Source organism: Zootoca vivipara, chromosome 13, assembly GCF_963506605.1.
Source record: "Zootoca vivipara chromosome 13, rZooViv1.1, whole genome shotgun sequence".
NCBI lineage: Eukaryota > Metazoa > Chordata > Lepidosauria > Squamata > Lacertidae > Zootoca > Zootoca vivipara.
Window position 1 is genome coordinate 54,470,091 of NC_083288.1, and position 12,577 is coordinate 54,482,667.

Below are 12,577 nucleotides of genomic sequence, written 5' to 3' on the forward strand. Positions count from 1 at the left end.
TACACCCCCTTGGGCTCCTTGGAGAGGACAAGAGGTGGGGGAAGCACCTGTCAGGGGTGCCTGAGTTAAGATTCCTGCATTGCAAAGGGTGGGGCTAGATGACCCTTGGGTTCCCTTCCAACTCTATGATTCTGTGAATACAAATGCATTGAGTAAGTAAATAATATCTCTTCCTGTCGTATCTTCTCTACTTCCAGACCTCCTAATTATACAGTATCAAATTCCTTCAGTGCCACAGGTTAATATTCTTGCTTTCCTATTTCCTCCCCCCCCCTATTCTTTTATCTTTTAGACGTTACTCTATTTCTGCTAGTAGAGAATTGTTTGGATAGTACACTTTTAGGTACTTTTTATAAATACTCCATTCTTTTGATATTTTTTGTGGTGATCCTTCTCTTATTGAGTTGGTTAATTTTGCCAGCTGTAGATATTCAAGCATAAGTGCTTGCCATTCTACTACTGTAGGCAAGTTCTCACTTTTCCATTTCCTTGGATTTCCTTGCCACTAGGATCCTGGTTGCTGTTATTGAGTATAGCAGTAAGGTTCTTGCTTCTTTCTTAATATCTGGTGGGAGTATGTTCAGCAGAAACATTTCCGGCCTTTTCTTAATTGGTTGTTTAAATAGTTTTTTATTTTCCCTATAGATACTATTCCAATATTTTCTAATATCTTGGCAGGTCCACCACATATGGTAGTACGACCCTATTTCAGTTTTACACCTCCAACAGTGTGGATTTGCCCCTCCATACATCAGTCATAGGCTGTTCACGTTGCGAATAAGTTTTTTTTTGTGTGTGTGTGTGTGTATTTGATTATATATTATTTACATAACTTTTTTCTGTAATTTTTGCTTTTGAGATGAATTTGTTGAATTGGAAAATATTTTGTACACTGAAGACAATCTGTTCGAACTTCTTTTTAAACAATAAAGTTTTTCTTAAAAAAAAGAGAGTAAGTAAATAATAATCAAACTCCAGGTCACTGATGAGCAACTCCAGAAATGCAGGCAGGATGGACGCAAAGGAGATGAAAGGTGGAGCACACCAAGTGGCCAATAGCATTTCAATTTATTGAAAAAGGACCAAAAAGAAACAAAAAAGGATTTCCCCCCTTTTAAAAAATGGTTAAGATTAACATCCTTGAAAAAGAAAACAAAAAAAGGCTGCCTTGTGGTGGGATCCATGGATCCCGCAGTGTCCTAAGTGCTGGGAGGAGGAACCCAACAGCGCCCCCCGCTGAGGGCAAGAAGCTCCACAGTCCCCAATGGAAACTGATCAATGATGGCTTGGGTGGGGGAGGGGAGGTTGGGTTGGGGGTCCTCCTCTCCCTCCAGTCCAGCTAGCAGCTCTTTGTAGGTGGTCTCCTTGGCTATGGAGAGAGGAGGGACTCTTCCATGCATTGTGTTTTGAAGCATCCTTAGGGAGCACCCTGGGTTCCGGTTTCCGCCTGCAGGAATGGCGGACCTGTTTTCCATCTCTCTGACCTTCGTAAGGAATTTGGCGGTTGCTAGGGGAGTAAATGGCAACCCCCTACCCTCTCCGGGGGTTACGGAGAGGGGCCGCTGGCCCGCGATGCCCCCTGACCCACTCCGACTGTTTTTGGAGTGGGGGGAGCTTGGGCTGAGCACTTACGAGGGCCAGGACTCCCGGACGCTAATCTGCATGGCGGGGATTTCCATGGTTAAAGAAGATAATTAGGCTTAAATCTATGGACATACTTCAGAAGGAGGGGAAGAAGCGCTGTTTACTGCTGAGAAATTTATGCTGCTGAAAGGAGAGGAGTCAAAGATTGTACTGCATCTGGAAGAAGGATTGATGGGGACGGAGCGATAAGGGAAGTGAGTTTTTATTTTTTTTCCCTTCATATTGCTGCATCGTACCTTCCCGGACGCGATGTCCTGGCTTGTTTGGAGTGAAAGAGAAGCAAAAGACTGTGTGAGTTGAACTTTATAACTGTTGTTACTGAGCATATTTTTTTAAAGATGTGGAGTTGCCGATGAGAAAAGCCTCCCCCTAGTCGGGCGGAAGGGGTTCTGGACGCGCTCGGAGGATTTATGAGTTGTGACGCACTTTAAATTGGAGCAGCGACCTGAAGCTAAGTTCAGCTATAGGGCAAGGAGATCCATTAATTTACCAAGAGTTTATGGTTTGATGTTTGGGTCTCCTGCCTGAAAAAGCTGTAAATTCTATAATGATCGTGAATCTTCATGGCTATGAGAGAAAGCGAAAGTGATTTGAGCTTTTTGAGATGGCGCTGCTTCGGGCTGCTTCGACGCAACAAGGAGCTCCATTAAGAAGATTTATGGGGAGGCTGGACTGATTAACTCACACAGGAGAAAGAACATCTGTGAAACTTTGTTTGATATTTATCTCAGCGGCTGGGAAACAATCGGATGAAAGTGGAAAACATCTATGTGACTGTAAGGGGAAGATCTGGATTATTATGAACTTGGAGGACGATTTGAACTTTAGAAAAAAGACGGCAGTGGACAGTTGCGAGGAATTCCCAATTTCTTGAAGCATGGGAACCCAAATAAAAAATTCTTTAGATGATTTGGCATAACATTCGGTTTGATTGATATATATATGTGTATAATTTGAAATATTGAATGTGATATAATTGGTTTTAATTGGAAAATTAATAAAAATATTTTTTTTAAAAAAAAGGGAGCACCCTGGGCCAATCTGGTGCCTTCCAGGTATTTTGAACTATAACTCCCATTATGGGAGCTGTAGGCCAAAAGAAGACCTGCTGATGTGTAGCCTCTCGCCTCCAAAGGATGTATTGGGACGTAGGTGCCAACTCCCTGGGGTGTGGGTGCCCAAGCACCCACAAAATTCCCCACGAAGCAGCTGGGCACCCACAAATTTGCTGCCAGGGCCCTGCATGCTGCATGGCACCCATGGCCATAGGGCCAAGTTGGCACTCCTGCATTGGCATATAGGACCAGGTGGGCATCTGTCACCAGCCCCTTGGGGCATGCTGGGGCCCACGAACTCTTCTGGATCCCAGGAGACACATGCCCTCCCCCCACCCCACCTGCAGGACCAGCCTCAGCCCCCAGACAAAGAGCCCCCCCCATGGCCAGAGCAGAGTGTGCCTGGCTCTGCCCTCTAACCAGCACCAATTTAAGCTGCTTCCCTCCACCCCCACCCTCTGCAAGTGTTTAAAGCCCTTCACATGAGTTGCTTCAGTGCTCCACACAACAGCCCTACAAGGTGGGTGGGGTGGTACCATTAGTCTCCCATTGCTGATTGTGGATGGGGGGGGGGGAAGAGACCTCATCTCCTTCCCCATCATGGGTCTGCAGCCAAAGCAACAAAATGAACCCAGGTCTTTGAGGCTCCCATGCCAGCAGGCTGCCCCTCTGGCCCACTGTGGCTGAGTCCCAGGGAAAGAGGTGTGGGGATTCCCCCCCCCCCGATGCAGGACCCCACTTCCTTGTGCAAAGTCAGGCCTGGCTGAGGATGCTGAGCTGAGTCACACGGCAGGATCCTGTGGCTGCTCTTGAGTTGTGCCTGAGAAGACATTGTCGGGTCCACTTTTCATTCCGTCCTCGCTGACAGGAAGGCCTCTTGAAGCTGATGACCCAGCAGTGGCCACATTTAACCATGGGCTGTAGTGGCATAGCATGTGTGTGGGGGGGTGCTACCGGACAACTGCCCCAGGTGCAAAATACTTGCCTTGCCCTGGGCGCTGGCAACCCACGCTATGCCACTGATGGGCTTCATAAAGTCCCTCCTCTCCTTTGGTGGTTTCTACGTAAAGGTTGGGTGGTCATCTGCCATGGATGCTTTGGTGGTGATTCCTGCATTGCAGGGGCTGAGCTGGATGACCCTTGGGGTCCCTTCCAACTCTATGGTTCTACAAAGAAGTCCTTCCTTCCACGTGAATCTCCCAACATCCAGCTTCTTTAGAAGGCCCAGTGCCAGAGGGAGCTTCTTCTGGGAATCCCAGAAATGTGGGCAAATGAGATATTTTGTGGCACCTCAGGTCCTCTGTGCCTTCAGCACCCAGCCCATGCCAAGCCTGTTGGGGGCCAGTTGGCCTTTTTGCACCCCCTTCTGCTTGCCACTGCTCAGGGTCCACTGGGGGGGGCTACCTCACGCCACCAACCTTGGAGCCGTTGCCCTGTGGGGGCAGAGGAAACTGTTTGGCATCCAGAAGGTCCTTGTACTGGAGCTCGGGGGTCACCATGCGCTGGCACAGCACCTGCCATTCAGGGTCCAGGCTGGGCCTCAGGGCGTAGCCCAGGATGGGGGCCTGTCCAAACTGGAAGGGGCGGATACGCTCGTCTGCTATCTGCCCTGCCTCCAGGGGGCCCCCTCCCCGCAGGCACTGCTGCATCCGCTCTGCCCGCTGCCGCCGCAGGACATCCACCTCCTGGGCCAGGCGCGCGCGGCCAAAGCGCTCTGCACGCTCCCAGAAGCTGCGGTTAAAGTGAGTGTAGAGGTGCCAGTCCAGGTTGTTCCAGGCCTGGAGTCGGGCGGCCTCTGCGGGCGCCAGGGGCCGGATGGACTCAGGGCTGCGGAAGTTGTGGCGGAAGGCCAGCATGTCCTCCTCTCCCCAGCAGAGGGCGTCACGCAGGAGCACCAGCGATTCATCCATGTGCTCCGTCAGCAGGACCAGGTGGAAGGTGCGCTCCAGCGTGGCCAGGGCAGCCTGGATTGGGGCCAGGCCAGGGGCCGCTGGTGGGTCCAGGCCAAAGTCAAACCACAGCAGGTTGCGGGCATAGTGGTTGCCCCTCTCGCCGGGGCGGTAGAAGCGCTGGGGCGAGGTCAAGAACTTGGGCAATGTGCCGGCACGGCGGAAGGCAGGGACGACACCCCGGTAGTAGGAGAAGGCCGACTCGGCCAGGGAGACGGGGTGCCTCACGATGGAGAAGTAGAAGCTGTCCGGGGGCATGACTTTCTGGACCTGAGGAGGGAGAAGAAGACATGCTGGAGGGGGCAGGTGGGGCAGAGTCTGGTCCTCGAAATCCCCCAGCCTCATGTGTGTCTGAGGCCCAATTTGCCCTTTGGCAATGGACAGGCTCTCGGCACTTGCTCAGAGACCCAGGTCTGCAGTTCTAGGATTCTATGAAATGTCCAGTTCTGCCCTTGGGTAGAAAACAAAGCTGCATTTGCCAGTACAGTGGTACCTTGGTTTATTCACTTAATGATTCCGTTCTGGAAGTCTGTTCTTAAACCAAAACCGTTCTTAAACAAAGGTGCGCTTTCCCTAAGGAGGCCTCCCGCTCTCAGTGCCCTTCCACTGTTTGGATTCCATTCTTAGACAGAGGTAAAGTTCTCAAACCATGGCACTATTTCCAGTTTTGCAGAGTTTGTAAACCAAATTGTTCTTAAACTGGACTTTTCTTAAACCAAAGTACCATTACAGTCATAACATGCATCCCCATCAGAAGCTGCGCCTTGGTTTCTGAACATTTTGGAACTCGAACAGACTTCTGGAACAGATTCTGTTCGTACTTCCGAGGTACGACCGTGTATGTGAAAAGGATCTAGAATAGAAATAAGCCAGTGCTGTGTCAGAAGAAGACTAGTGTCCTGATCAGGGGAAGTCATAGCACTCCTGTATTCTGCCTTGGTGAGACCATGCCTGGAATCCTGTGTCCCATTCTGGGCACCACAATTTAAGAAGGATGTTGACCAGCTGGAAGGTGGGCAGAGGAGGGCGACCAAGATGACGAAGAGTCTGGGAACCAAGCCCTATGAGGAATGGTTGAGGGAGCTGAACAGGAAGTGTCCCTCGGACACTTAACTTCTGGTGAGGCAGCCTAGAAACGCCTTGACTTCTTTTGCTGCTGCATCACAGGGTCTGAAAGACTTTTTAAAACTGCCATTGGATGTCAAGCCTTTCCTCATTCAGCCCCCCAAATCGGAAACCCAAGCTTCCACTCTTGCCCAGGGCTAAGGCTGGGAACCCTCCTCGCCTGCATCTACTCATGGAGAGCCACCAGTGCTCTGGGGAATCCTGCCTTGCAGGGGGTTGGACTATCTGGCCCTGGGGGATCCAGCTGGATCAGGCCAACGGAGGCCCATCTAGTCCAGCCTCCTGGTTTTGCAGTGGCCAACCAGATGCCCATGTGTTGGGAAAGATTGAGGGCACTAAGGTAGGAGAAGGGGACGACAGAGGACGAGATGGTTGGACAGTGTTCTCGAAGCTATGAACATGAGTTTGACCAAACTGCGGGAGGCAGTGCAAGACAGGAGTGCCTGGCGTGCTCTGGTCCATGGGGTCACGAAGAGTTGGACACGACTAAACGACTAAACAACAACAACATTGGGTTAGAGTTCTATGAGGATTACAAAAGGAGAGAGTGGGTCAGACTGTGCCTTGGCCAAAGGCCTGGCAGAACAGCTCCATCTTGCAGGCCCTGGGGAAAGAGGTCAAGTCCCTAGTCTCTTATGACAGTGTTCCACGTGCCCCCCATGCCCCCCATGCCCCCCAGCCCCACTCTTTGAGCCCCACCTGGTCTCACCTCAGGCAAGTTGAAGCGCATGTGGTGGCAGAGGATGTCGAAGGGGCGCCCTCCAGGACGCCACCCTTTGACCCGCTGTGCCTGGAAGAGGTTAGGGTAGCTGAACTGGTAGCGGGCGGGGAGGGCAAAGCGCAGACCCCGGGCGTCCCCAAAGCGATGCAGGAGGTTGACGATGGTGCTGCTGCCCGTCTTGTGGCTCTTCAGGAAGACCAGGTGGCGTCTTGGCTGGCAGCGGGGTCCTGGCCGCCCCTCCGCCTCCTCCTGCTCCTGCCCCGCTTTGGCCAGAGGGGGAGCCCAGGGGGTCAGGGGCAGCTGGGACAAGGAAGCCCTGGAGGAGGAAGAGGAGATCAGAGAAGCCCTCACTGGCCAGCCGCAGTGTCACAGGGGGTTGGGCTGGATGACCTCTGGGGGTGCCGTCTGACTTTCCAATTCTAGGATTCTAGGGCATTGCCTTGAGTGGCCACCGGGGGGCACTGCTGAGCATTGGGTGTTGCTGAAGGCAAGGAAGGTGGAACAGTTACCTCTTCTGAAAGGAGACCCCAAAGAGCTGGAGGGTGAAGCCGATGGTCATGGAGACAGCCAGGGCGGCCCACAGCACCTGGAAGCGGCAGCAGTGCCCATGGATCACCCTCATGGTCCTCTGGCCTCTGGGGGGCAGGGCGAGAGAGGGGCAGGCCAGGAAGCCACAAGCCTGGAGGGGAGGAGGAGGTTTGTAAATGGAAGAAAACAGACCCACAAATCACTCCCCTGAGGGTCATCCAGTCCAGCCCTCTGCAATGCAGGCATCTTAGCTCAAGCAGGTGGTCTCTGCTTTTTTAAAAAAAAACCAAGGAAGGAGAGACCACCACCTTCTGAGGAAGCTTGTTCCACTGCCATTTGTCCGTTCCTTCCTTGTCATCTGAATCCTGCAGTGCAGAGGGTTTGAGTAGATGACCCTCAGGGTCCCTTCCAACTCTATCGTGCTACGAATCCATTGGTTCAGAGCGTGGAAAACAAGCTTGCTCCATCTCTCCCAGGCATGGGCAGCAACCTCTGCTCAGCCTCACCCACTGGGGCAGCTTGCCGGAGGACCATCCAAGGCTGCTGAAACTCCAGAGGGAAGCAAGAGGCAGATAGTGTGCTCAGTTCCTGGAGGTGCATGGCCTGGGGGGGGGGGAGTCAGAGGGTGGTCCTTCTGGCCTTCCTCATCCCACACCCATGTCACACTCCCCACAGTTGCATCTTAGAGCCCAGCACAGAAGAGGCAGCCATCTCTGGGGTGTGTGTGTGTGTGTGTGTGTGTGTGTGTGTGTGTGTGTGTGTGCAGGAGCAACACCTGGCCAGTGCCAACACGGATCCTGGCCCGGCCCGCCCCACACCTGGCCTTTCCCCCCACTCTGCACACATCTCGGCCCAACCCAGCACACAACCCAGTTGCTGCGGCGTCTGGATGAGCCAAAAAAAGTGGAGGCGGAGGAAGCAGCAGCCAGGAGACAGATGGACCCAACCCCCCGCACAAACTGAGGGTACCTGAAGGCGGAGTCTATGGGGAAGGAGCCCCCCCCAGATGCTGCAAACCCAGCACCTACTTGCCTCCCACAAAGGCCTGTGCTGGAAGCAGGAAAGAAGCCCCCTCCCTCGAAAGAGCAAACCTCCTAGCCCCAGACAAACCAGGTGGATGAGTCGGCTGGCATTCTGCTGGGCAGGAGAGGCTCTGCCGGGTCAGGGGCTCCATGTCCCTGGGGGAGTACGCCTAGGAGAGCCTCCTGGCCCCTCAGCCCCCCCATTGCTGCGGCTGCCTCCTCTTTGGCGCTTGCCCTTTCTTTGCCTTCCGCCTGCCACTCCTCATTAAGAACTAGGAGGATTAGAAGGCCTGGACCAGCCTGGCAGATGGCAGCAGCCCTGCGGAGGAGGCTTAGGCAGCACCAGGTGGGTCGGGACTGGGACAGCCCAATGGGCCCTGCTGCTGCAAGGAAAGGAGGGGATCACATCCTCCACCCTCCCTCCCAAGGCCGGTCCTTGTGGCACCCAGGGCACTGGCATGGAGAGAATGGGCAGAGAAGCAGTTTCCTCCTTGGTGGGCAAGCAGCAAAGCTCAATGTGGGAAGATTCAGGGCAGACAAGAGAAAACCCTTCTTAGTGAAAATGAGGAAGTCCCTCCGGTAGGAGGAAACAAGAGCCACCAACCTGCGTGGTTTTGCAAGGGAGGGTTATCAAGGTCTAGTACCGTAGCTAGGATGGTTTGGCCCAGATCCTGTTTGCAGGTTTCCTGAAAGACTCTTCTGAGGTTCTTCTGAATGTCTTCAGTCCTTCCAGGGCTCCCCAAACCAGCCCTGTCTGGGGCAATTGCCTGGCCTGGCTGTCCGTCCGGTCCCCGTCCCCCCCCCCAGGTCTCCAGGGGGGTAAAGGAGGGTCTGCTTGCGGGGAGACTGATAAAATGTCCAGGAGATCTAGGAACCCTCAAGCAGAGAGAGGAAGGCTTGAGGGAGTTGGGGATGTTTAGCCTGGAAAAGAGGAGACTGAGAGGAGATAAGATAGCCATCTTCAAATATCCCAAGGGCTGCCACATGGAAGAGAGAGGAAGCTTGTTTTTCTCCTGCTCCGGAGGGGAGGACCCCAAACCATCGGATTCAAACGACAAAAAAGGAGATACCGACTCAACATCTGACGGTAAGATCCCTCGGGAGGGCGCGGACTCGACTTCTCGGGAGGTTTTTGAGCAGAGGTCGATTGGCCCGCTTTCAGGGATGCCTTAGCGATGACTCCTGGGCAGCCGGGGGTTGAGCTAGAAGACCCTTGGGGGTCCCGCCCAACGCCACAGTTGTGCGACTCCCGTCTGGGTCTGCACTATCGCCTCCTCGCCCTGCTTCCGCCCTCTCCCCCCCCCCCCGCAGCCCCTCTCTGCCGGCTTCCCCCACGTGGCTCCCTTGGCACCCGGAGCCGAGCAGCTGCCGGCCAGCTGTCCCGGGGACACACGCCCAGCCCGGGGGCCTGGCGCCCCGCCCGTCCGCTTCCACCAGTAACTCCGAGCCGAGGCTTCCTCCCGGAAGAAGCCGAAACAGAGAGGTTTCTGGGCACGTGCAGAGCGCCTTCTCCATCTCTGCGCCTTGAACTGCCCCCGCCCCCGGGTCTGCTCCCCAGCTCCCCGGCCCCGCCACAGCTCTGGCTTCGCTTCTGCTGCCCCGGACTTTCTTTTTGGGTGGCGCGGGGATCATCTGTCCGTGCAAACTAGCTGAAAATGCATGAGATTATTGCGGAGAGGGCAACAAGCCGGGGGGGCTCCCTAATCCCCCGCCTTGCCCTCCCCATCAAGGACTCAGACCGATCCACCCCCTCCCGAAGCGCAGCTGCCCCCGCCTCACCTGGGAAGGGCAGTGTGTGTTTGGGGGTGTCGCTCGCTCAGAGCCGCCCCCCGCCGTTGCCCGGGCGCCTCACTTCCATCCTGGGGGGCTGGGGAGAAGAGAGCCCGATCCGAGCCTCTTCGGGGGAACCCCTCGTTCCGAGGGTGGGGGGCAGACTGGCGTGGCGGAGCTCCGCCGCCTCTCTCCTTCCCTCCCTGCGTTGTTCTTCTCCTCTTTCTCCTCCCGAACTTTTTCCTTCCCTCCTTCTCTCCGCCCCCTTCTGCCTTCCCAACTTTTCTCTCCCCTCCCCCGCCGCCGCCCCGCCGGCCGCCTTTTGTCTGCGCCGCCCCAGCCCCTCTCTGGCCCCTCTCCCCGGCGGGCGGCTGAACGGTGGGGGGAGAAGGAGCTGCGCACGATTCTCCCCCCCCCCCGCCGCCCCGCGCCCCCTCCCCTTCCTTGGGCACGCTGCTCCCAGAGCCAGCCTCCTGCGGGTCCTCAGGGGGCAGGAAGCGCACCCTGCACATGCTCTGGAGTCTCTCTCTTTTTCCCCCTGGATTTCGGGGCGGAATGCTGCGGTGGGGGGGGGGGTTCGCTTTCTTCTCGGCGGCTCAACGCCTCCTCCTCCACCTTCAGCAACCCAGACGCCCCCACCTCAGGATATTTTAGGACTTTTAATCTCACGGTCGTGGGTTTGAGCCCCACGTGGGACAAAAAGATTCCTGGATCTATGATTCTATCTGCTGCTCTTTGGATCCTAAATGTTTGGAGGCTCCATGGCCTGCAAGGTGGGGCTGGAGAAGGGGTGGGGGTTTCTGCTGGGGCATAAGTGTCCCCACCCCATCCCAGAGGCAGAAGATTCCTGCATGATGGAGGGGTCAGACTAGAGGACCCTTGGGTGCCCCTTCCAACTGTCTTTCTCTCTCCTCAATAGGGCCTGCTCTGGCGAGGGACACACAGAGGGAGACCCACTCTGAAGGAAGAGGTTGAGCATCTGCCTTGCAACAGAACGCCTCAAGTCCACACACACACACACACACACACACACACACACACACACACACACACACACGAGAGCATCTCATGTCAGGATTAACATAGCAAGTCAGAAGAGCCTGCAGCTGCATCCTGCCTGTGTCCCCTTGAGTCCAGCATCCTATTCTCACACAGCAGCCACCCAGGTGCCTCAGTGGGGGGTCCACAGGCAGGACCCGAGTGCGAGAGCAGCACCCTTCCCTGTGACCTGATAAACCCTGGGGAGCTGCTGCTGCCAGCCAGGGCAAGTGGGATGGACCCCAGGGGTCTGACTCCATCTCAGTCTGGAGGGGGCACCCTCTTGGCAGCTGGGCCTGAGCTCAAGAGGCAAGACCACCCCCACCCATTGCCTGCCCCAGGCCTCTCCTTTACCCCCACCCCACCCCCTCTCCACTCCCCACCCCCTCTTGCACAAACAAACATCAGGCCCAAAACAACCACCTTGGGCAGCAAATTATACCTGGCAAGCAAAGGCTGACTGTCGGCTGTGGAGATGGCCTGCTTGCTCTGCCTCAACATTCCCCCCCCCCCACTAATGTGCAGGGCTGGGTGCCTCTCTCTCTCCCCCAGCACCTCCAGAGGTGGGACTCTGGCTCCCTGCCCTTGCAGGCTCTTTTGCAACCTCTCTGGCTCCTTCCTGGGAGCTGTCTGCCTCCATCCCCTGCTCTCTCTCACTCACACAGGCACACCCAACAGCTGGACAGAGTCAGAGTTTGGCCTGGGAAGGAGGGGAGCCAGCCCAGCCCACCCCCACCCCTGGGGATAGTCTCTCCATGGCGTGGGGAGGGGGCAGCTGCTCTCCAGCGGAAGGGTAAATATAAGCAGAGCCCTCCTGAATCAGCCCAGGGTCATCTGGCCAGAGCCCAGGAGTGGTGGGTGGGAGGCACCAGCTGGGGAGCCCCCCCCCCTGGGAAGGAGGCTCAGAACTAGAGGACTGGTGGTGGGACAATGATGAGAGGTCAGAGGGAGAAGAGGGGGCAACCTGGGAGGAAGAGGTGTCAACTGCTGGAGAGGCAACAGGGTTTAGTGAGCAGGAAGAGGCTGGAGCAGAGAGCAGCTCAGATTTTGAGACTGAAGCAGAGGCTGGAGAAGAGGCAGGCTGCTGAAGAAGCCATACTTTCTCCTGCTCCCCTCCCCTGCTGGTCTCCCAGAGCCAGAAGAGGTATGAAGAGGGCGGAGCAGAGACAGACAGGGTGAAAATGTTTCCAATTGCTTGGGAAGGACTCGGAGAGAAGGAGACCACCTCATTGGGGGGAAGAGTTGCTGTGCTCACTAGGCCTGGCCTCCTCTTGGAATAAAGAGGGTTAACTTCAGAGCCGGCCCTACGGTCAGGCTGGGTGGCGCAGGGTGCCACGGCGCCGACCCACCAGGGGGGGCGCCTCGCAGCTGCGCCCACCCACCCGCCGGCTGCTCTGCCTTGCAGCAGTGTTTTCGGCAGCCGCGCTGAGCCCGGCCACCCAACCCGCCCGTCGTGCTGGAAAACAGGGCGGCGGAGGGATCCGTCGCACCATGGCGCCAGAGGTCCTTAAGACGGCCCTGGTTAACTTTGCTGACACTGTGAGTTATTGCTGACCTGCTCCTGACCTGCCCCGCCCCCGCCCTGACTCCCAGCATCCTGACCTCACAGTGGCTGAATAGTTGCCTGCTGTGGGAAACCAGCAAGCAGAGTCAAACCCCTCCTGGGGTTTCCAGCAACTGGTGTTCAGAAACATGGCTGCCTCCAAGCATGGCCAGAGTCTTATT

General features: G+C 55.9%; 1 protein-coding gene across 1 annotated transcript; it reads right to left on the reverse strand.

Moving 5' to 3' along the window:
* Positions 1-862: 862 nt before the first annotated feature.
* On the reverse strand, positions 863-10,043 carry LOC118078326 (galactose-3-O-sulfotransferase 4-like). Its single transcript, XM_035102141.2, has 4 exons — positions 9,824-10,043; positions 7,004-7,173; positions 6,483-6,810; positions 863-4,918 (listed from the first exon to the last, which is right to left on the reverse strand). Exons 2-4 carry the CDS (start codon positions 7,114-7,116, stop codon positions 4,100-4,102), a joined length of 1,260 nt encoding a protein of 419 aa, XP_034958032.1. The 5' UTR covers positions 7,117-7,173; positions 9,824-10,043; the 3' UTR covers positions 863-4,099.
* Positions 10,044-12,577: the final 2,534 nt, after the last annotated feature.

Coding starts and splice junctions, on each gene's coding strand:
- LOC118078326 (XM_035102141.2), bottom strand. CDS start 7,116: ATGAGGGTGATCCATGGGCACTGCTGCCGCTTCCAGGTGCTGTGGGCC. Junction 6,811..7,003: donor GGGGTCTCCTTTCAGAAGAG/GTAACTGTTCCA, acceptor TTCCTCCTCCAG/GGCTTCCTTGTCCCAGCTGC. Junction 4,919..6,482: donor TGCGCTTCAACTTGCCTGAG/GTGAGACCAGGT, acceptor CTCCCTCCTCAG/GTCCAGAAAGTCATGCCCCC.